The sequence below is a fragment of the Vespa crabro genome, chromosome 17, assembly GCF_910589235.1.
Source record: "Vespa crabro chromosome 17, iyVesCrab1.2, whole genome shotgun sequence".
Classification (NCBI taxonomy): domain Eukaryota; kingdom Metazoa; phylum Arthropoda; class Insecta; order Hymenoptera; family Vespidae; genus Vespa; species Vespa crabro.
The window spans coordinates 1,645,031-1,668,325 of NC_060971.1; the positions used below are offsets into that span (position 1 = coordinate 1,645,031).

Sequence of the window (23,295 nt, forward strand, 5' to 3'; positions counted from 1 at the left end):
AAGGACGAAGGAAAAAAAGGAAAGAAAGAGAGAAATCGTCTCTCTTTCGCTTCGTCCTTCTCACGAAATTCTCATCGTATCTCATATCGGCTCTCTCGTTAATCTGTATTATAAAATTATATATTATATAATGATAATTATTATTATTATGATAATTATTATTATTATTATTATTATTATTATTATTATTATTATTATTATTATTATTATTATTATTATTATTATTATTATTATTATTATGATTATTATTATTATTATTATTATTATTATTATTATTATTATTATTACTATTATTACTATTATTATTATTATTATTATTATTATTATTATTATTATTATTATTATTATTATTAGCGAAGTAATCATTTTAATTAGATGTTAATTCTCTATTTCTCGCGCACTATCACGTACAATATTCTCTCTACGATCGACAATTTTAGAAAATGAATCAAAAGAAAAAAAAAAAGAAAAAAATATAAAAAAAAATAACCCCCACCCCAAAAAAAAAGCGCGTGCGAGTATACGACGGTGTGAGTGAAATTAAGAAGGTGGGAGAACGGAGAGGGGACAGGTAGATGAAAAAAAAAAAAAGAAGAAGAAAAAAGCAGCAAAAAAATAATAAAGAAAAAAAAAGAACAGAAGGAGAGAAAAAAGTAACTAAATAATAAATAAATAAATAAATAAATAAGTAAATAAATAAACTAATAAAAAAGAAAATACCTTCGTTTGTTGTTCTTGGTGGGGGCGTTTGCGGGGGCGTTGGCGAGAGCGTGGACGGGGATGAACATGAAAGAAAGAGAGAGGAGAAGGGCACTGTTAATCGTAGTCAAATAAAAAGCACTCATTTATTCCGAATAAAAATAAAGTGACGTTCATTCGAAAAATAACATCAAAAGGTATAATATGTCCCTACCTTTTTCATTATTATTATTATTATTATTATTATTATTATTATTATTACTATTATTATTACTACTACTATTATTATTATTATTATTATTATTATTATTATTATTATTATTATTATTACTATTATTATTATTATTATTATTATTATTATTATTATTACTATTATTATTATTATTATTATTATTATTATTATTATTATTATTATTATTATTATTATTTCATCGACGAATTAAAACGCATTCATTATTTTAAGAATAGATTCGCGAATATGTCTCAGGTAAATGTCATTAGTGATTTATGACTGGATGTGTGAGTTTTTTAGAAAAAAAAAAGAGAAATAAAGATGAATAGAAAAAGAGAGAGAAAAAGAGAGAGAAAGAAAGAGGGAGGGAGGGGCAGGAGATGAAAAATATAGGATAGAGACAGAAGAAACAAATCTTTTTCAATTACCGGAGGAACCATAGTACATCGTGGAAACGCACTTGTGTAATCTTGCTCGATGGATATATCTCACTGTTAAGATCCTTGGGGAGTCTTCCAACGAATAGTAAGAACGCAACCAAGGACGGTTCAGTGAACAGAAGCCCTTTTTAACGGAGAAAGAGAGAAAAAAAGAGGAGAGAAAGAAAGAGAGAGAGGGAAAGAGAATAAGAATACCTTGGTAAGATTTTTCGTGGCCCTTTAAGATCGTAAAAAAAAATGATCGTCAGCAAAATTCGAGATTTCGAGACACGCGAGCTGCTCCTCTATATATTTCTTTCCCCTTTTTATTTTCATATTTTTTATCTATTTTTTTTAATTTCTTTTCCTCGAGGATGGTTATAAGAAAAAAAAAAAAAAAAGAAAAAAAAAACTAAGAAAAACAGAATAAAATAAAATAAAGATAAAGTAAAGTTAAAATAAAGATAAAGAAAAGGATAAGAAGAAAAAAATTCAAATCTACTTTCGAAGAAATTGGATTTTTCTCTCTTTGTTGATATCCAACTCTAAATCAACGAATTGATGTGAATGATTGTCAATAATATCTGTTCTCCTTGAGTATATATATATATATATATATATATATATATATATATATATATATATATATATATATGCACACACATACACACCAACAGCAACGCAGCGAGCGGCTAATGTTCCGGCAAATTGGGAAGCAGCAGGAAACTTCACATTTTTTTCTTTCTTTTTTTCTCTCTGTCTTTCTGTCTCTCTCTCTCTCTCTCTCTCTCTCTCTCTCTCTCTCTCTCTCTCTCTCTCTCTCTCTCTCTCTCTCTCTCGGGAGAAATCTTGCGTTTTATATAGAGAGCTTGAGATTTTTCTCTTTTAAGTACGTCACGTCTCAACGATACGACCGCCTGTGTTTTTCTTCTTCGAAAACGTACGTAAGTAGAAATAGAGAGAGAGAGAGAGAGAGAGAGAGAGAGAAAGAAAGAAAGAGAAAGAGAAATTTGTATGAGAGGAAATATGTATATATATAGGTATATCTCTTCGAGATCGTATGTACTTATTATTAGATTTATTTCACTAGCAATTTATTATATGTATATATATATACATATATATATCGATCACAGTCGATTACAGTTTCGATATTATACGATATTTTTCATACGTTTATTGTTTAACGAAAGATATTTTTTTAAATGGTAATAATTTTCTCGATATCTTCTTTTTTATAGATTTAATATATACAAAAAATTTTTTTTCGTTATATATATATATATATATATATATATACGTATATATATATATATATATATATATATATATATATATATATATATATACATATATATATGTGCGCGTGTGTGTGTGTGTATTTGGTTTTTTATTAGATTTTGCTTTCAGTAGAAAATAGATATCCTTAATTTTTTTAATTTGTTAGATAAAAGAAACAGAAATAATCTCAAATAAAAGAAAAATTTAATATCTGAAATAATTGAGAATAACCTTGATAGAAGGACAACTTTCGCACTTATTAATTAGACTTCGTTTTAATGGGGGGGGAGAGGGTAGGTGGGGGAAACTATGCTTTTAATATTTTTCGATAGTATCGAACGAAAGGAAAAAAAGAAGAAAAGATTTCGAAATAAAATTTACGGATAATTATTTATATTATTCATATATTAATAATTATTTATGTCGATATTTATATTATTCATATATTAATAATTATTTATGTCGATCGAGAACATTTTTAATAATTATCATTAAAAACATTTTATTAGGCGAGAAATAAAGAAAAAACAAGAAAGAAAAAAGCGAGAGATAAAAAAATATTAACGAAGAAATAAAAGAGACAGATAAGAAAAGAGAAAAAGAAAAGTGAAACGATATAATGAAAAAAGCAAAAGAAAAAAAAAAAAAACAAAATAAACTTAGCTCCTATCGAAAACGATTTATATGTTTAACGTTTAGCATAACTCATTTGCTTGGTATAACGAGCATCGATTTAAATACGAAGTCGAGCTATCCACAATGAAATTGTGTATAAAAGAGTATATGCATGAGATAGAGAGAGAGAGAGAGAGAGAGAGAGAGAGGGTGAAAGTGGGTGTAAGGGGTTGGAGAGAATAGATGAATCGAGTTGTATGAGAAAAAACTGGGGGTTAGAGGTGGGGATATTTAAAGAAATATTTTAATTGCAGGAAATAAGCCGCTTACGTACCCCCTCTTTCGCTTACGTTAATAAAAACAACCCTCCTCTTTCGAAATAGTATGTAGTAGATTGTATATGCGTACATACGTATTTACTTACTCGAAAAAGAGAGAGAGAGAGAGAGAGAGAGAGAGAGAGAGAGAGTGAGAAAGAGAGAGAGAGGGGGGGAGAAAGATGCACGCACGCGTACGCATTGTATCCCCTTACAAATGGCAAAGTATATAATTCCTTCAAATTATCTATGTATCTTTTATTTCATCTTTTTCATCATCATCTTCTTCTTTTTCATCCTCATCTTTTTCTTTTCCTTCATCTTCTTTTTTTCTTCCTCTTCTTCTTCTTCTTCTTCTTCTTCTTTTCATTTTTTTTCTCCCTATTTTCAGTAAACGAAGGATAGAAAGAAAAAAGTGATCTTTTTTTCTCTTCCTTTGAATATACATATATAAAGAATTAAAAAGAAATCATTATTAAAATTGTATCAAACAAAAAAAAAGAAAAAGAAAGGAAACAAAAAAAATCACAAATGATGCATGCGAAGGAAGTATGAAGAAAGGAGAAAAAGTAAAAAATAAGAAAAGAAAAAAGAAAGAAAGAAAGAAGCGAGTCTGTAATTGGGCATCGAAAAATAATATTTTCTTTCTCTCTCTCTCTCTCTCTCTCTCTCTCTTTCTTTCTCTCTTTTTCTTTCTCCTCTGACTATCCCTTTTTCACGCGAAAAAATAAAATGAAAGGAAGGCTCGATCTTGCGGATTAAAATAGAAAGAACGTGGTAAGGGCTAACGTGGAAGGGCTGGGCTACTTGAGATTTCAGAATGTTAGTGCTGCTCGTGTAACTTTACGATCTAACTTGTTCTAATGCCATCTGGGAAAAAGGCAAGGTTGATGCCGATGGTATGCCTTGTTACCGAGGTGCCACAAGAGGAATGGCCCTTCCCTAGGGTAATATCGCATACAATTATGTCTATACGAACGAGAAAGAGACATGCATTATGGATGTGCGGTGGTCTGTACCATAGTAAATCATGTCTTCTTGGGCATGGTTAACTCTGTAAATGATCTCTTAGAGATCTTTTAACATTTAACACGTGAGATAATATTAAGAAAAAAAAAAGAAAAAAAAAAGAAAAAGAAAAGAAAAAGAAAAAGAAAGAGAGAAAGAAAAAAAGGAAAGAGAGAAGAAAGAATATAAAAACGAAAAAATAAAAATAAGGGCGAGAAGGATGGTGATGACGTAGGATCAATGGTGTTATAGAAAAATAAGAATTAACGGCATGGAATAGAGAGCACACAACTTTATAAATAGTTATACATTGTTTAAGGGCACTCGTGAAATATTTATATAAAGAAAAAATAAATAAATAAATAAAATAAAATAAAATAAAATAAAGTAGAGAAAATAATAAGAAAAAATAAAAATAAAAGGGGACACTTTGATCCAGGTACTTGATTATAGAGAAATAATTAACGCCATGACATAGAGCACACTTTATTTCTTAGTTAATGATAATAATCATTTAGCATTGACCGAAATCGAATATATATATATATATATATATATACATATATATATATATATATATATATATATATATATCGTATATTCTTTTGTATTTGACTTTATTTTATATATAATCGTAATAGATTAATTTACCAATATAAGTGTAATTAATTGTAATGTATTGTCTGAAAGTATCACTGCGTCGCATCCACTGGCCGTCCTTTTTGTGTTTATATATACTATATATATATATATAATTTTTTATTTATTTTCTTTTGTTTCTTCAACATGGCTATGACGGCTAACGAAAGGGCAAAGGAGAGATAAAGAAATATATATATATATATATATATATATGTATATATATATGTATATATATATAAGAATTGAGTGGGAGGGGAAGGAAGAAGATAAAGTACAGATCACAGTCACGGTAATCCTCGCTTATTCCGTATCTCTCATAAATTCCGGATTTTCTGACGCTTAGAAAATATAAGTGGGCACCGGCCTTTTTCGAGAGACACGAAAATCACTCTTTTCTCCTCTCGAGTCACGTGGTTACGCGCGTGTTGTGGGAGATTGTTTGGGGAAAAAAAAAAAGAAAAAAGAAAGAAAATGAAATACAACGAATGAAAAGAAAAGATGACAAAATAAAAAGCAATAAAAAGAAAAAGAAGAAAAGAAAAAAGAAAGATAGATCAAAAGATCTAGAGCGTGAGATATGCTTTGGAAAAAAATTTTTAGAATGAGAAGATACATTGAAAAGCGGATTTAAGGGATGCTATCTACAAGCGAGAAGAATTTGGCAAAGTGGTGTAACAAAGGGTTAAGAGTGATAGGATGGGGAAAGAAAAAGGAAGAATAGGAAAGATCATTTAATACATACATATTTTTGCCTGACCAAGGATGCTCAGTGATATTAATTGTGGAAATCGATAGATCCGACACGTCTAATCGATTCCTCTTCGATATTTAAGATTACGATCAGAAATGCGGAGAGCCTCGTTTCCCGAACGTGGAATATTTCGGATTATATAACTTTTCGCAAGTGTCGTCCCTTTGCATCCCTTTTTTTCTTACTTCTTTTTCTTTTTTTTTATTTATTTTTTTTCTTCTTTTTTTCTTTTTTTTCGTTTTTTTTTTCCTTTTTTTAGTTGCTTTACAAAAGAAAATAAAAGATAGAGAGAGAAAGAGAGAGAACAAATAATAGGAAAAATATCGTTCAAGATCGATAACGCGATGTAAAGTGTGAAAAACGACATTCAATTAACATTGGACTTGATATATATATATATATATATATATATATATATATATATATATATATATACATATTATATATATATATACCAGTCTAATACTTTCACTAATCGAAATCTAATGTAAATCTAAATACGTAGTAAGTTATTTATTTATTTATTTATGTATTTATTTATTTATTTATTTATTTATGTAGTATCGATACTACGTCGATCGAACGAAAAAATGTTATTCAGTTAATTAGTCTTTCCACTCGAATAAAAACGCAAGCTCTCCGCAGAACAATAGTTTCAACATTTAACAATAGCCAACATTTATAGAATAAGAGATACCGATTGTTTTTTTTTCTTAATTTTTTTATATAATTAATTTCAGTGGATTTTTTTTCATTCTTTCATTCTTCCTTCCTTTCTTTCTTTCTTTCTTTCTTTCTTTCTTTCTTTTTCTTACTTTTTTTCACAACGGTCAAACGATCCTACTTTTTTTACTCTCTCCTTTTTTTTTTTTTTGTTTGTTGTTTCTTTCTTTTGTTGTTGTTGTCTCTTGTTCTTTGTATTTTTATTTATTTGTTTGTTTGTTTGTTTATTTGTTTGTATTTCTTTTATTGTTATCTAACTCGTTCGAGTATCTCAACAAGAATGAAAGAAATTAATATCACACATTCGCGAATTCTTTCTTTCTATTTTTTTTTTCTTTCTTTGTTTAACATATATTTTCTTCTCGAATTATTCTCAAAAACGTTCTCCGTCACCGTACGCAGTGTTTCTCAAATTACGACGAATACGAGGCATTTTTTTAATAGCCTATTCGTCGCAAATAATTGATCGAATTGACAATTTTCAATAAGAAAGCTTCGAGTTTCTTCTCGAATTTTTGGTTATTTATTTATTTATTTATTTATTGTTTTCTTTTTTTTTTCTTTTTTTTTTTTATTGCTATCGTACGCACGAGGTTGCGAGTTTCGATTTTACTGTTTAAAGAAAAAAAAAAGGAAAAAATTCGAACTGGTCGATCATCACACATACATGCACGCACACACACACACACATATATATAAATATATGTATATATGTATGCGTACGTAAATATAATATTCATTTACTTTACGTTATCTCTAATCTTACGGTATCTCATCTAATTAATAAAAACTATAATTACGTATAAAAATAATACAATTCATATATGAACCGATGATTATGAAAGTTATCAAAATCATTCTCGACATATTAATGAAGATATATTTAATTTCATACGCATATGTTATTCTTAAAATATATGTTTCAATTACGCAAAATTATTTTCATATATTCAAAAATAATATATAAGTGAATAATTTTTTAATAAATAATTCAAGGTTAATTAAAAATAATTAAAATTGTAATATCGTAAAATGTATAATTTAAAAAGAAGAAAAAAATATCCAAATATCTTAAAATAAAATGTAAGATGATCCATATCTTTCATAATCAATGAATCATACATATACATACATACAAACATACATACATACATATACACATTCATACATATATCCAACAAATTAAAACGATTATTATTTTGTATAATAATTCGTCTTGTAAAAGATCAATTAATTATACAAAAATTTATTGAATAATTACTAACAATATAACAAGAAGATCAATAAGGATATTCCTTGTTTGAAGTCTCTGATATACTCTTAATTAATTAATTAATCTAATTTTAAACTTGACACGCTATTATAATTAGTTTTTTTATTGGAAAGATAACGTAAAGTATTTGATTAGAAAATAAAATAAAGATCATCTACAATATAAATCATCTATAATGTAAATATATATATATATATATATATATATATAAATTTTTCGACCAATTCAATTATTGAAAAATATACTTTCGAGATAAAACTCGATCCTCGATGCCTTCTAATCATTTTAATCATCTCGATTAATTTGTTTTGTTTCGTTTATTTATTTTTGTTTGTTTGTTTGTTTGTTTGTTTGTTTCATTTTGCTTTTCTTTTCTTTTTTTTTTCTTTTTTAAATCTCGTTACTCCATTTGTATATATTCAAAGCTAATTGACAAAATCTTCGAACAGGTACTGACATATCTATATATACAAGGTGGACTAAAAATGTCCTAAATGTTTTTAAAAATCAATTACACCCTTTCTCGAAACTTTTTAGGCTAACTTTTTCCTTTATTTGTTTTATTTAAATCGTAAAGTCTTTAACAAGCCTTAGAGATTTAACAATCTTAGAGAAAGACTCGAAAAGGAGTAATCAATTTTTAATATCATCACGGCAAAATTTTGGCCCACCATGTATATATATATATATACAACCGGACATGACATGACATATTTCAAAAGCAAAATCTTCATTTAACGCATACGTTCGCACGTGTTTCAATAGTAAAAGAAAAAAAAAAAAAAGAAAATTGAAGTATGTACTATTATTTCATAATAGTATGTTAACCCTTCTATAACGCCATGTAACATTGAAATCATATATATATATATATAAAAATAGTTTTGATAAATTTTGTTTCATTTTAATTCCCTTGAAATTAATTGTTAGTTCGTATAACGAGGTTTTTGTTCTTATGGGTTTTTTCTTTTCTTTTTTTTTTTTCTTTTTTCTTCTTTTTTTTTCTTTTTTTTTTTTTAAGTACAAGTTACACTTAATATGATTATACAGAATGAGATCAAAAGTTATCTTGATGATTTAAAAAAAAGAAAAAAAAATCAATTGCTCCCTTTTCTTGAGGCCTCTTTTTCTTTTGCTTGCAATTAGGCTTTTACAAGTTAATCATGTAGCTTTTGAGTTTGATGAAAGAGAGAGAGAGAGAGAGAAAAAAAAAGAAGTAATTAGCCTTAAGAGTCTCGATGAAAGAGTGTAATTAATTTTTTAAATCACTTAAGAACATTTCATTCCTCGCCCTGTATTAGTACAAGTGATAACAGAACTTTTTATATTTTATACATAATGTTTGCGTAGAGACCAGCAAAAAAAAAAAAAAATTAAAAAATCCGATCATAGAGGGTTAACGACGTACGTATGTACGAAATTTTTTTTTTTCTTTTATTCCTTTTGTGATGACCCTGAGATATTAGAAGAGATATATATATATATATTTTTTTTTTAGACCGATCGAAAAAACCTATTTTTCATTCGCAATAAAAAAAAAAAAAAGAAAGAAAAAAGAAATTAATAAATAAATAGAAAAAAAAAGTAGTGCGTACCAAAGTGGTGCCCGCCCGCGTCACATTTAAAAATTTTTTTCTTCCATCTTGATTTTTTACGGTAATTATTTTTTTATCATCATCATCATTTTACCGTCATTATTTCATTATCATCATCATCATCATCATCATTTCATCGTCATCATCAACATTATTATTATTATTATATTATTAATATTATTATTATTATTATCATTATTATTATTATTATTATTATTATTATTGTTATTATTCATTAATAATAATATTATTATTATTATTATTATTATTATTATTCATTACATTCCCTTTTCATTTTTCCTTTCTTTTTTTCTTTTTCTTCTTTTTCTTCTTTTTCTTCTTTTTCTTCTTTTTTTTTCTTTTTTTTCTTTTTTTTTTTTTTTTGAGAAACACTGATCCACGAACGCAATAATACTAGCGATCATTCTCGATTATCGAAGATGTTAAAATTTGATTAATTTTACAACATCGATTTATAACATAACATATCTCAAGATTTTGATAGATATGTTTTACATTTTCCAAATTTATCGTTGACAATATATTATATTCATATTTCCAACTCGTTTAACACGAATTTACATTTCTTTATTTTTTTCTTTCGTTCATTCGTTTTAGAATATATAATTTTGATAATTTTATCCGATTGTTAGATAATGTTCATAATCAATTTTCATATTGTTTGCAAACGTACGAACGGTGTGGAGTAACGGTAAATAAGAATTTGCGAATATCATTCGAGTAATCGACGTTAGAGCTAGCAGTAAAATTTTCTAAATGATTAATTAACAAATGTAAAAGAGAAAGAGAGTGAGAGAGAGAGAGAGAGAGAGAGATAGAAAAAGAGAGAAAGAAAACAAAAGAGAAAAAGAGAAACTCATATAATAAACCGAATATCGACTTCATATAAATATATTTATATATACGTGTATTATATATAATATATATAATATATAATTATATTATATATTAGATATATATATATATATATAATAATAATCTCGTATGGTAATTTAAAAAACAAACAATAAAATTAATTTCTCAATGAGTATACATATATATAAATTAAAGTCGATAAATGGTTATATTATGATTTATTTTGTTTTTCTGTTTTCATTTTAATGTTCTTTTTTTCTTCTTTTTTGTCTTTTCATTACTCTCAAACTTACTGCTAGATCAAACGAGAGATCATTCATTCTGTAAGAACCGAAGATACGGGACACGAAATTAAAACCATATGTATATACATATATATATATATATATATATATATATATGTATATATACATGGAACTCAATGCAAACAGGAATGATAAAACGGCGATTGACGATGACGATTTATAAAAAAAAAAAAAAAAATAAACAAAACAAAAAAATATTTGTAATTAAAAAAGAAATACGTACAATTTAAAAAAAAAAAAGCATCATCCTCAAATACCATTGTTCTCGTGTGACCGTATTTCGGCTATTTATATATTCATATATATACATATACATATACATATATATATATATATATATATATATATATATATATATATATATATATATACTAATATCATTAAGCTTAGCAAATATCGTTCGAAGTTTACCTAAAATCCACGTGTGACAACAGATAATCAAGTATTTCCTTTATTCATTTAATATCTTTTCCTTCCTTTTCTTATCTTTTCTTTTCTTTTCTTTTCTTTTCTTTTCTATTCTTTTCTTTCTTTCTTTCTTTCTTTCTTTCTTTCTTTCTTCCTTAATTACTTTCATTGTTATGGCGGTTTAGCTCTTCACACCCCGAAGTCTAATATGGAAGGACGAAACTAGTCGATTTAATGCGATTTAACCAACGACTATTCTTTTTTCTTTTCCCAAGGTCAACCATCAAAAGGTTTAGACTGTTTTAGGCAAAGAGAAAAAGAGAAAGGGCATCGTTCATAAATGTATGTATATATATATATATATATGCGTAGGAAACATGATTCCATTAAATAAGATATTACAAATATATGAAACATACGACCAAAAAGGGAGAGAGAGAAAGAGAGAGAAAGAGAAAGAGATAGAGAGAGAGAGAGAAAGAGAGAGAGAAAAATATATATATAGTTTATGTATAATACATACTATGTACTACGCTGTACTATCCTATTCTATACTGTACTATAGCATACAATATTCTATGGAGCATTCTATATCGTATAATATTACTATACTATAGTATAGTATAGTATAGTATATATAGTATATAGTATATGTATAAAGTATACTATATAATTACTGTAAACTATAGTACAGTATAGTATAACATAGTATATAGTGTATATATAGTATATATATATATATGTGTGTACGTGTGTGTGTGTGTGTTTGTATAATATTCTCTCTGTGTTTATTTCGTAATAAAAATAATACTATATCGTGGGAATCGCAATGGCAATATTAATAAAAGACTTCGTGGAAGAGATTCGCCGCCATTTCGAGGTTTCGCTTAAACTAAATTCTAATAATAACATTGCTAACGCGTCTTTCTCTCTATGAAAAAGATTAATTATAAAAAAAAAAAAAAAAAAAAAGGAAAAAAAATAGAAAAAGTCGTTCTAAACGATTGAGGAAGAAAGATTTCAATCGACTTACAAGAACTGCTTGAAGGAAGAAGAATCAGAAGAATCAGAAGAAGAAGAAGAAGAATAGTTAGAAGAGTTAGAAGTAGTAGAAGAAGTAGAAGAAGAGAAGAGGAGAAGGAGGGGAATAGGGAGGAAGAAGGGTATAACTCAAAATGAAAAGAAAAAAAAAAATGAAAAGAAAAAGAGAGAAAAAACAAAGAGAAAAACGAAAAGTATTGCTAGTTCAAATTGAAAAGTATTGATTTTGATTTTCTCTTTTTCTTATTTCTTTTTCTTTTTCTTTTTCTTTTTCTTTTTCTTCTACGCAAAATAATGATTTTCGCATTGTCTACGGACCAACGCAAGCCATACGAATTTCCCCATGAGAATGAAACGACTCGTCACATATATTTTTACATTAATGAAGAAGAAAAGAAAAAAAAAAGTATAAAGAAAAGAAAAAAAAAGTATAAAGAAAAGAAAAAAGAAAACAAAAATAAAAGAATCGAATGAAGAGAACGGCACGGACGAAATAAAATTGATATGACCGAGATGGGATCAGAGTAATATATCATGACGATTTAAAGATTATAACTGGCATTTTCTAAAAGAAAAATTGACGTCATCAGAGATCAACAATGATGATATTTTTGTGCGGATTAATCGCAGGATTTCTTTTGGACTTCCATCTTTTTTTCTGTTTTTTTTTCTTTTTTCTTTTTTTTTTTCTTTTCTTTCAATTATTACCTTTATCATTACCATTATTATCGTTATCGTTATCATTATTATTACTATTATTATTATTATTTTTATTGTTATTATTAATATTATTATTATTATTATTATTATTATTATTATTATTATTATTATTATTATTATTATTATTATTATTATTATTATTACTATTAATAATATTAATATTATTTTTTCTGAGGAGAGTTAATATTGAGAGATAAGATGGATGTAAAAGAAAAAAAAAAAAGAAAAAAAGGGAAAAAAGGGAAAAGAAAAAAGTGAAAAAAAATAAAGGAAATATATAGCCGCCGCCCATCGCAGTGGACTACATAACCGTAGTAGGTACTTTTCATAGCGTATGTATGTACGTATGCATGTATGTATACGTATTTATCTATGTATGTAAACATATGAATGATCGGTGATGTTTATTTATTAGCACCTGCATAATAACGTATCTGTGTAAATCTATATATATATATATATATATATATATATATATATATATATATATATATATATAGATCTATATATAATATATGCCCGTCTATGAATATATATATATATAATATAATATAATATAATATATATATATGTATATATATATACTTTGCGAGTATGCATCCCGTGTTCGTCTGCGCGCGCGAAGGTCCTTCTTAACTCGATAAAAGACACTATTATAATGTTATATATATGTACATTATTAACATGCGTATAATTGAGGCTATTCTTAGAAAAAAAAAAGAAAGAAAGAAAGAAAGAGAGAGAGAGAGAAAAAAAGGGGGGTGGGAGGGGAGACAGACAGACAAAGAGACAAATAGAGAAAGATAGATAGATAGATAGATAGATAGATAGATAGATAGATAGATAGATAGATAGACAGATAGATAGAGATAAAGATAGTAACTCTTTTTTAGGACAAGCTCGGTTAAATCATAACGATGCAATGTATAATAAAATTTCTAATCCTTTTGACGTAATCCTGATCTAATTTGGATGATATAGAGAGATAGATATAAAAGATAGATATAGAAAGATAGATAGATAGATAGATAGATAGAGATAGAGAGAGAGAGAGAGAGAGAGAGAGAGAGAGAGAGAGAGAGAGAGAGAGAGAGAGAGAGAGAGAGAGAGAGACATAATAATATAACAATAATTATTATTAATTTTATCGTGGTTAGACGCTAGCGAACGATTTGCAAGGGTCTCTCTTTGGTAAGTCAAATTCTCCATTCAGTTTTAGGGAAGCGGTACTACGACCTGTACGTAAGTCACAGGGAAGTATCCTTTGCGTCCATTTAAGCTACCTTCGTACCAATTTTCGTCGATCTTTTGAATCAGGATGATCGTATCGTTTTCCTAAAAAACAAAATATACACACATATATATATATTTTTTTTCATTTATTTACTTATTTATTTAATGATTATTTCATGTTCAATATTATTGAGAATATATCGTAATAAGTACTTACGTGGATCACTTTTGAAAAAATTTACGCCTCCTTTTTTGTTCCGTTTTTTAATGTATGAATTTAATTCTTATGATAAGAAAAAAGAAAAAGAAAGAAAAAAAAAGAGAAAAAAGGGAAGCTCAAATTTTTCACAAATAATCCACGTACGGGTTAGAATGTGAAACATATATTGACCTTGAATCCAAGTTCTCCCTCATTCTCAGGTTCAAAATCATAAAGAGCCGTGCAACATGGTTGTCTCGTCATTGGCGTCCTTGCCGGTGATTTACTCGGTGATGGCAATGGTGAAGCTGAAAGAAATATAATAAATTAATAATGATAAACGTGGAATTATATTATTTATATATATATATAAAAACATAATATATAATATTTTCTTTCTATTTTCTATTTTTAACCTCGATTATTAACCCTCCGTGACGTCATGTAACTTTGAAATTACACATTCATATAGTATAGTATTTTAATATAATAAAAAAAAGTTAGTAATATAATTATAATGTATACCATAATATACATAGTATTATACTATACTATAATCAGTATACCAATATATTACAAGTTTCACATTAAATAATTTTTATTGTCAGAAACAAATAGAAAAAAAGAAAAAAAAAAGGAAAGAAAAATTGTGTCAAAGAGGGTCAATATTCTGTCAATATAAATGACTGTTATATATTATTATAATTGTCTTGGTATAGTAAATTATGGTATTGGATAAATATGAAAAATCTAAAGAAATAAGTTTGACTTATATATATACATAAATAAGAAACATTAAGTGATAGATCACGTATACAAGGTGCGAGAAAACGAGAAGACAGTGGAAAGATTAGGCTAATAGGTACTACATAAATCTTTGAGATAATTAACTTATATGATGATGATTAACTTAGATGATGAATATGACGTGAGGACGTATAACGATATCACAATTAATGATTAACATGCTGTTCGCAGATTAAAAAAATAAAGAAAAAAAAAAAAAAAAAAACAAAAACAAAAGGAAAAAAAGATATTTACATTATATACGGGTTACTTTCCCACATTAATTAATGATTGATTAATTAATAAATAAATGAATAACGATGATCGATGCTTGAAATATAATTTAATTAACTATGACAATTAAAAGTTCTAAATGTACGAAAAAATATGAACAAAGAAAGAAAAAAAAAAAAAAAAATATATATATATATATATATATATATATATACATAGGTAGCATGAAAATACGTATATATAAAGAAAAAAAAAAGAAAAGAAATAAATAAAATAAAAGATCATAATAATCGATTTTACTTTCGTTCGTATAAACGCTTGATGTTTATTGGACAATTAGGACATAGAAAGCAAACCCCATGCAAAATTTACCATTGGCGGATTGCGGCGGATTTCCGGCCGGGAATAGTTCGAGCTGCGAACGCTTCCCGTCTCCATGGACCGGAGAACCGGCTCGACTTGATCCTACATCGTGTCAGAAGGACATACATTCAAGTATGCGACAAGTAATTTTAAGTTACACACCGAACGAATCTATGTTACGTTTATGTGCGTGTGCGTGTACGTATCTATTGTTAATTCATCAGTGTATTTTCAAATACAGCGATGTGATATATAGATCGTAATGAATGTAAACAAGAAATTTATAAAGAAAAAAAAAAAAAAAAAAATTAAGAAAAAGAGAAAATTAAATTCTTTCTATGGGGTTCATTTTTCTTTAGTTCTCTCCTTTTCTTTTTTTTTTCTTTTTTTCTTTGTATTTCAAGAAAAATTCCATTAGAAATTTTCATCAGTTACTTTTCGTCTTGTATTAAAACGTGTTTAAAATTAGTTAGTGAAAGAGAATATAAGCAGAAGATGGAGATAGAGATAGAGATAAATCATATAAAACATTCGTGTATGTATGTTTGTATGTATGTATGTTTGTATGTTTGTATATATGTATGTACTGTATGAATCGTATGGATTCTATGTATCTATTGTATTTTCGTATGTATCTAGTACGTGCTCAGAATAAAACATTAGATAAACATTTTACGTTCGTCCTTGAGGTAAACGTAGTTGCATAGAATACACGCAGACACGTTGCATTATAATAGGAGTAGACAGAAAACAATTAAAAGACATCTAAATCAATCAATCAATCAATCAATCAATCAATCAATCACCCTCGAGACACGTGTTTTCGTTTTAATCATTTTACGATCTTAGTAGATTTTTTTATTGTTTGTTTGTGAAATGGCTTTTACCGTGAATGGAGAAGTTCCCACCGTTCATGGCATCCGACGTTGTTAAACCTTCGACGTGTAGATCAGCAAACGTCTTAGGAACGAATTCCATTTTTGGTCTGATCGCTGCTTCTTCTTTCCTAAAAAAAAATTAAAAAAAAAAAAAGTAATAATAATAATAATAATAATAATAATAATAATAATAACAACGACGACATTGGTTTCATATTGTTTTCAAAAATAAATCAAATTATCGGATAAAGAGCGCGATAAATACTTTCTTTTACTTTTATAATTAATACTTCTTTTAATTTTTAATTATATAATTTTAAGCTTATACAATTTTTATAACTGTATAATTTATCTGTACCCGTATAATTTGTACTATTCTTATATCATATTAAACTTTTTGATTGTATAATTGTATAATACTTTTACGTACTTTTCCAAAAGCTTATCAGTTAGGACTCGCAAAATGTCGATGCATTGCTGATGATATTCTAAAAGTGCTTCACTGAAGGTCGCCAATTGAGCAACTTGTTCGACCTAAAAAATAAAATAAAATAAGTCATTTCATCAAGTGTAATACTTAGAATACGTACATAACCATCACTTACATCGTTTTCCAGTAAATTGAACATGCCCATTTGTGCGAGATGAAGGCTCTCGGCAAACTTTTCTTCGGCCTGTCGAATTTCGTCGTCTGAAACGTGAGAACCTGTTCGCAAAAGGTTGCGCCATAGGTCTATTAAAAATTTCCACTACAGGGTTGCTCGGTAAATACATATTACATAATGCCAATCATTACAACATAAACATGTATTCTTAATCCTACGAGAAGGAAGAGTAATAATAAACAAAAAAAAAATAAATAAATAAAAAGAACAACGAAAAAAAAGTGCAAAAATGATACAAAACATTTAAAGTGAAACACGCGAATGGACACAATCATTACGGTGATGTAAATAAACGAAATGGTGCATTGCCGTAAATTCTAAACAAATGTAAATAAAAAAAAAAAATATATATATATATATATATAGTTATATATCTAGTATAATAATTAAATAACTATGCAATATATACATAAATATACATGTACGTATGTACATATGTTATATATCATCTTTAAATTATTATCACTGGCATCAGTTTTCTCTGGAGAGTTCGGCAAGCTAAATAAATACTTATCGATCTAGCGATTATCATAAAATTATTATACAAATGAGAGATTGAAATCGACAAATATTAAACTACGTAAATGAAAGAAAAAGGAAAAAAGAAAAAAGAAAAGAAAAAAAAGAAAAAAAAAAAAGAAAAAAGAGAGAAACAATAAATAAAAGTGTACGTGGTGACAGAAGTAGCCACGTACCGGCATAGGGTGCAGTTTTTGCTGGACTTCCAAAATGTGGGCTTCCCGATCTCTTTCCCACAGCTATCGTTTGAAAAGATCCCACAAAGTACGTATTTGTGTGTATGTGTATGTATCAGAAAAAAGAAAGAGAGAGAGACAGAGAGAGAAAGAGAGAAAAAGAGAGAGAGAGAGAGATAGATAAAGAGATAAAGACAGAAAGAAATATGAAAGATTTAAAATAAATACAAGGACAAACTTAATTGAAATTATATATGACTCGTATGATTGATCTTGGAATTAATCAAATTAATCGTATTAGACGCATGCCACATTCGTTTGAGATTTAATTAATTAAATATAATATAAGTATCATAGATATGTAAAAAAAAAAAAAAAAAAAAAAAAACGTGATGAGTTTTACGGATCGAATATCGTTGATCGATTAAAATTTAATGTATCTAAGAATAGACATCCGTAAAGATCGATCTTTAAGGATATATAAACAAAAAATAAAAATAAAAAAAGAAAAAGAAAAGAATTTCTAAGCTTCTAACTTCATCCAATAGATCGATTCCTTTTGGTTCAAATCGTAAAAAAAATATTTTATACAGCATCTCGAAATCCCCGAGCTCGCGTAAATTTAAAATAATGACAATGTCCGAAAGATAATAAGCGATAGAATCGAAAAATTCATCGAATACCTTTAGCTTGACGTCTTCGCTTGCAGTCAAAGTCCAATCGCCTTCCTTGAAGTTTCTTCCGATGGTGCTGCAAAATTATGAAAAAAAAAAAATAAGTAAATAAATAAATAAATAAATTATATTAAATTAAATTAAAAAAAAAAAAAAAAAAAAAAAGAAAGAAAAAAGCGAAAATTAAATTATCCTGTTCGGAGCATCAATATCTTTTTATATATAATAATGGTAATATTAAAACACACCATCACTTCCTTGAGATCCTTGGTCTGCAGATGGTGCAAAGGTTCCAAAAAGTTTTGTTTTATGTTGTCGTCCAAGGAATATTTTACGTCGGCCATCTGTTTCATCGCATCACCCATTTCAATAAGGGCCTGAGCTACGAGAACAACATAACGATGAAGAATATCATTTATATTGATATAATCATTCGAACGTTCGATCTTAATTCAATTATTATTCAATTTAAGAATCTATTGTATTTATATTTAATTAAATATTAATATTATTTAAAATACGCGCCTGTAATATGCAACCCTTAATACTCAGCCGATAATTGTATTTGCGAACGCCATCTATCAATAAGAAACTTTTTTATAACCCTTTGATATGCAACACATGTAATGAACATCTCTATTGCCTATTGTAAGGGGCATAAGTCCCTTAAGATATGCAATTTGTTCGTATACTTTTGTTGCCTTTTATAAGGGGATGACACATGTCCTTTACAGCATGCATATTCTTATACTCCTATAACAAATAAATCCTCTTATTGCCTATCAGAGGAAGAATATAAAAAAAAATGTTTCATACAGCTAGATGGCGCTTGGAAACACAATTATCGACCAAGTATGGTGTGTTGCATATTTTAAAGCGCGATTCGTTCAACAATCTCGAAAATTCGATTTCTCTATTAATAGTTATCCATGCTATAAAAATAAATTTAATTATTATTGGACGATATATTTGAACGTATAAGATTTTATTGGTCACGATAAAAATATTCGATAAAACTCTGACTTTATTTAATCGCATTAAATACGTATCTCCGTGACCTACCGAAAATACTATCCTCGCCTAGTTTTTTGCCATATGTGAGCATACAATCGCCAAGAACACCTTCGGGTTGAGGATAGGTCGAGGCCTTTGCTTGGCCACTGAGTTTACTGATGCCCTTGACCGCCGCCATCTTCGCTCTTGCCGTTGGGTTCGGCTGAAGAAATTCTTTCGTTTTCATTTGTAGCTCTTCTACAAGTTCGTTGGTCACGTCTGTTTTCTATATAATTCATGAAGAAATTCACGAATTAAATTATTGTCTTATCTATATTCATAGTTTTTTTTTTTTTTTTTTGTTTCAATCATTGATACACATTCGAAGAGAAATAAATGCCGATGATATTTGTGAGACTTGAAGAATCAAGTCCTTTATTTTTTTTCCTTTTACAAAAGATCAAAAATAAAAAAATATTTGCTTGCTTGCTTGCTAGTTTGATACGAACAATGAAAAATATAATGATACATTGAAAACGTTTGAAAAAATTGTATTGCCAATCTCAGGATCTCATCATCACGCTCTTGCGACTCCCCATAATGGGCTTTGATTCTGATATGACTTGCGAGAATTAAAGTCTCTTCAAGATACAAAAATATACATCCTTACCCTCTCCATATCAACGAAGTCGACGTCGAGCTTGGTTCCCTCGGCGCCGCCCATCTTCTCCGTCATATACTTGAAAAAGAAAAGGGAAAAGAAAAGTTAGAAAGAAAAAAGGGAAAGAAAAAGGCACTCACACGGGTCAAATAAATCCATTATAGATATTAATCATAATTATACATTATCCTTGTTTAATGTATAATTAATTATAATCAAGGAAGACTCATAACCAATGATTAACTATGTAAACTCATTTCTGATAATCTTGTTAAACTTTTGCATTTTATAGAGGCCATAAAAAATTTTTTCTACAGCAACCCCATAAACATCCCCCTACGGATGATATATACATAATATAAAGTATAATTAAACTCTTGTATTCCTATGGGATTAAATATATATATATATATATATATATATATATATATATATTTTTTTTTTTCTTATCACCCCAAGAAGGGGGAGGCAGCGACTGGGTAGAGGGATTGTAGAGAATATTGTAAAATATTTATACGAATTATTGGTCTCGCGAAAGCATTTTGTAAAAACAAAAAAAAAACGAAACAAAAAGGAATAGAAAAAAAAAAATATGAAAACAAAAAGAGAAAAAAGAATGAAGAAAAAAGAAATGCGAAGGGTCAATTTAATAGTCTCGTAAACAGGGATCATCCACGATACGCAGCGATTCGATATATTCCTTTTTCCTAAGAGCTTCGAGGGATATATTTCATCGAGGGTGAACGATGAACGAAAGAAATGAAAGAGGTCAAAAGGAGAGGAAAATATATCGGTGACAAGCATAATGGACGAGTCGGATCGATAACTTCTATAGTAAGTAGTCAGTCGGTTGATCTAACGTCATGACGTGTTCTTGAAAATTTGCCAACGACGTAAGGGGAAGAGATGAAAGAGAAAGAAGGAGAGGATAAAAAAGAAGAAGAGGAAGAGGAAAAGAAATTAAAAAAAAAGAAAAAGAAAAAAGAAAAGAAAATGAATGAATGAAAAAGTACAACGCGTCTCGTGCCAACGATTACATACGAGTTTGATTCTTTATTCTTTCATTTCTTATCAAAGAATCATATGATATATATATATGTATATATGTATCTATGTATGTATGTATGTATGTATGTATGTATGTATGTAAGTATATATGTATGTATATATGAATATCATGAAAGAAAGTGATTATTAAATAATTATTAAAATAAATAATTTATTTAATATATATTATATAATATATTATATATATTATATATTATATATATATAAAATAATATTTGTAAAAAAAAATGTAAAAGAATAAATTATTTATAATATATAATAATAATAATATATATATATATATATATATATATATATAATTAATATTAGTACTAATACCAATAAATAAAAAAATAAAGAAATAAAAGCGAATATCAATAAAAAGGCAACAAAAAATTAATTTTGTGTTCTCATTATAATTAACGTTGTATAATTTATATCGGATAAAAGTCAATGTAGGGATAATAAATTAATAGAAAAGAGAACATATGTGTAGCGTATGCGTGCGTGCGTGTAGACTCTAAACAAAAATGGATCTGTAATAAAAAGAGAAAAGAGAATGGATATATTGCCGGAAGATTTTACGAGTGGTACAGGAAGATGACGACGACGATTACGACGACGACGACAAAGACAACGACAATGACAACGAAGAAGACGACGAGGACGACAAAGACAACGACAATGACAACGAAGAAGACGACGAGGACGACGACAAGGATAAGAACGAGGATAAGGACGGATTGTTCGCGTAAGCTATCTCTCTCTTTCTCTCGTATGTGTGACCGTGACCTATATCCATCGGTGACCTAGATCGCAAGAGAGAGCGGGAGAGAGAGAGAGAAAGAGAAAGAGAAAGAGAAAGAGAGAGAGAGAGAGAAGAGCCCTTCACGTTTACGCTAAAGCGTAGGCAACGTAACCATCGTATAAACGCGACGTAAATTTGACCTATATATCTATTCGTTGCAATGTATACTTCGATTAAACCACCCTTTATGCATGTACATATACATGTATATATTATATTGGATATTGGAAAGAAACGAGGGGGAAAAAAAAAAGTTGTGAGGATATAGATTTGAAGAATGTGTTGGGTTAATGATTTTAAATGAATTAATTTGACCTATATATTCGTTCCAACATCTACTTTGATTTCAATTTCATCATTCTTTATATATATATATATATATATATATATATATATATATATATATGTATGTATACATGTGCGTGTAAATATATGTTATATTCTATGTAAGGAGGGGAATGAGAGAAAAAAAAATATTGTAAAGAAAGGACTTTGAGATAGTTAGGTCAGTGGTTTTTTGAAGAAAGAGAGATAAAAGAGAAAATTTTAAAGAATTTTGAAGTATTATTGACAAACTTTTAAATATAATTTAGATCGAGAAAATATATATTTATTATATATATTATTTAATAGTAATAATACAAATTAAAACAAAAAACATATATATATATATATATATATATATATATATATATATATATAGAAGATAGCAATGAAAGTTTTTTATGTGATTCCAAAGATCAATTAATATCTCACGTGTGGACTCTTTTACGTTCCTAATCAAGAATTATAATTTCTTATCTATCCAATCATATACTTTTTTACAATATGAATAAAACAAAACAAAAAAAAAATAGAAAGAAAGAAAGAAAGAAAGAAAAAGAATTGGACTAAAATGTCACGGAGAAGAGTGTTTGATTTTTAAGATCAATTAAAAACTTTTGGCTCGTTCTGTATAAAAAAAAAAAAAAAAAAAAAAAAAAAAAAAAAAAAAAAAAAAAAAAAAAAAAAAAAAAAAAAAAAAAAAAGAAACAAAATGAGAGAGAGAGAGAGAGAGAAAAGGGAGAAGAAGGTCGAAGATAATATATACGATAGGTCGAATATATATTTCTTTCTAGTTCCTATCTATAGATTATATAAAATACAATTAGTGA

The 23,295-nt window shown here is 27.5% G+C and overlaps 1 protein-coding gene across 13 annotated transcripts in view; it reads right to left on the bottom strand.

Annotated features, from left to right (window-relative positions):
• Positions 1-14,020: 14,020 nt before the first annotated feature.
• LOC124430150 (endophilin-A) overlaps positions 14,021-23,295 on the bottom strand; it is a 19,004-nt gene continuing 9,729 nt past the window's right edge. For 4 of the 13 annotated variants that reach the window (XM_046976319.1, XM_046976321.1, XM_046976320.1 and 1 more), the window contains exons 3-13: positions 20,296-20,364; positions 19,695-19,911; positions 18,881-19,014; positions 18,642-18,708; positions 17,959-18,021; positions 17,189-17,304; positions 17,029-17,132; positions 16,608-16,726; positions 15,730-15,822; positions 14,530-14,645; positions 14,021-14,240 (exon numbers count right to left, since the gene is read on the bottom strand). In XM_046976319.1, the coding sequence (XP_046832275.1) occupies positions 14,121-14,240; positions 14,530-14,645; positions 15,730-15,822; positions 16,608-16,726; positions 17,029-17,132; positions 17,189-17,304; positions 17,959-18,021; positions 18,642-18,708; positions 18,881-19,014; positions 19,695-19,911; positions 20,296-20,364 (1,218 nt within the window). In that variant the 3' untranslated portion in view covers positions 14,021-14,120. The remainder of the gene's footprint in view (positions 14,241-14,529; positions 14,646-15,729; positions 15,823-16,607; positions 16,727-17,028; positions 17,133-17,188; positions 17,305-17,958; positions 18,022-18,641; positions 18,709-18,880; positions 19,015-19,694; positions 19,912-20,295; positions 20,365-23,295) is intronic. The other 9 variants (XM_046976323.1, XM_046976324.1, XM_046976325.1 and 6 more) reach the window with 9 other exon arrangements.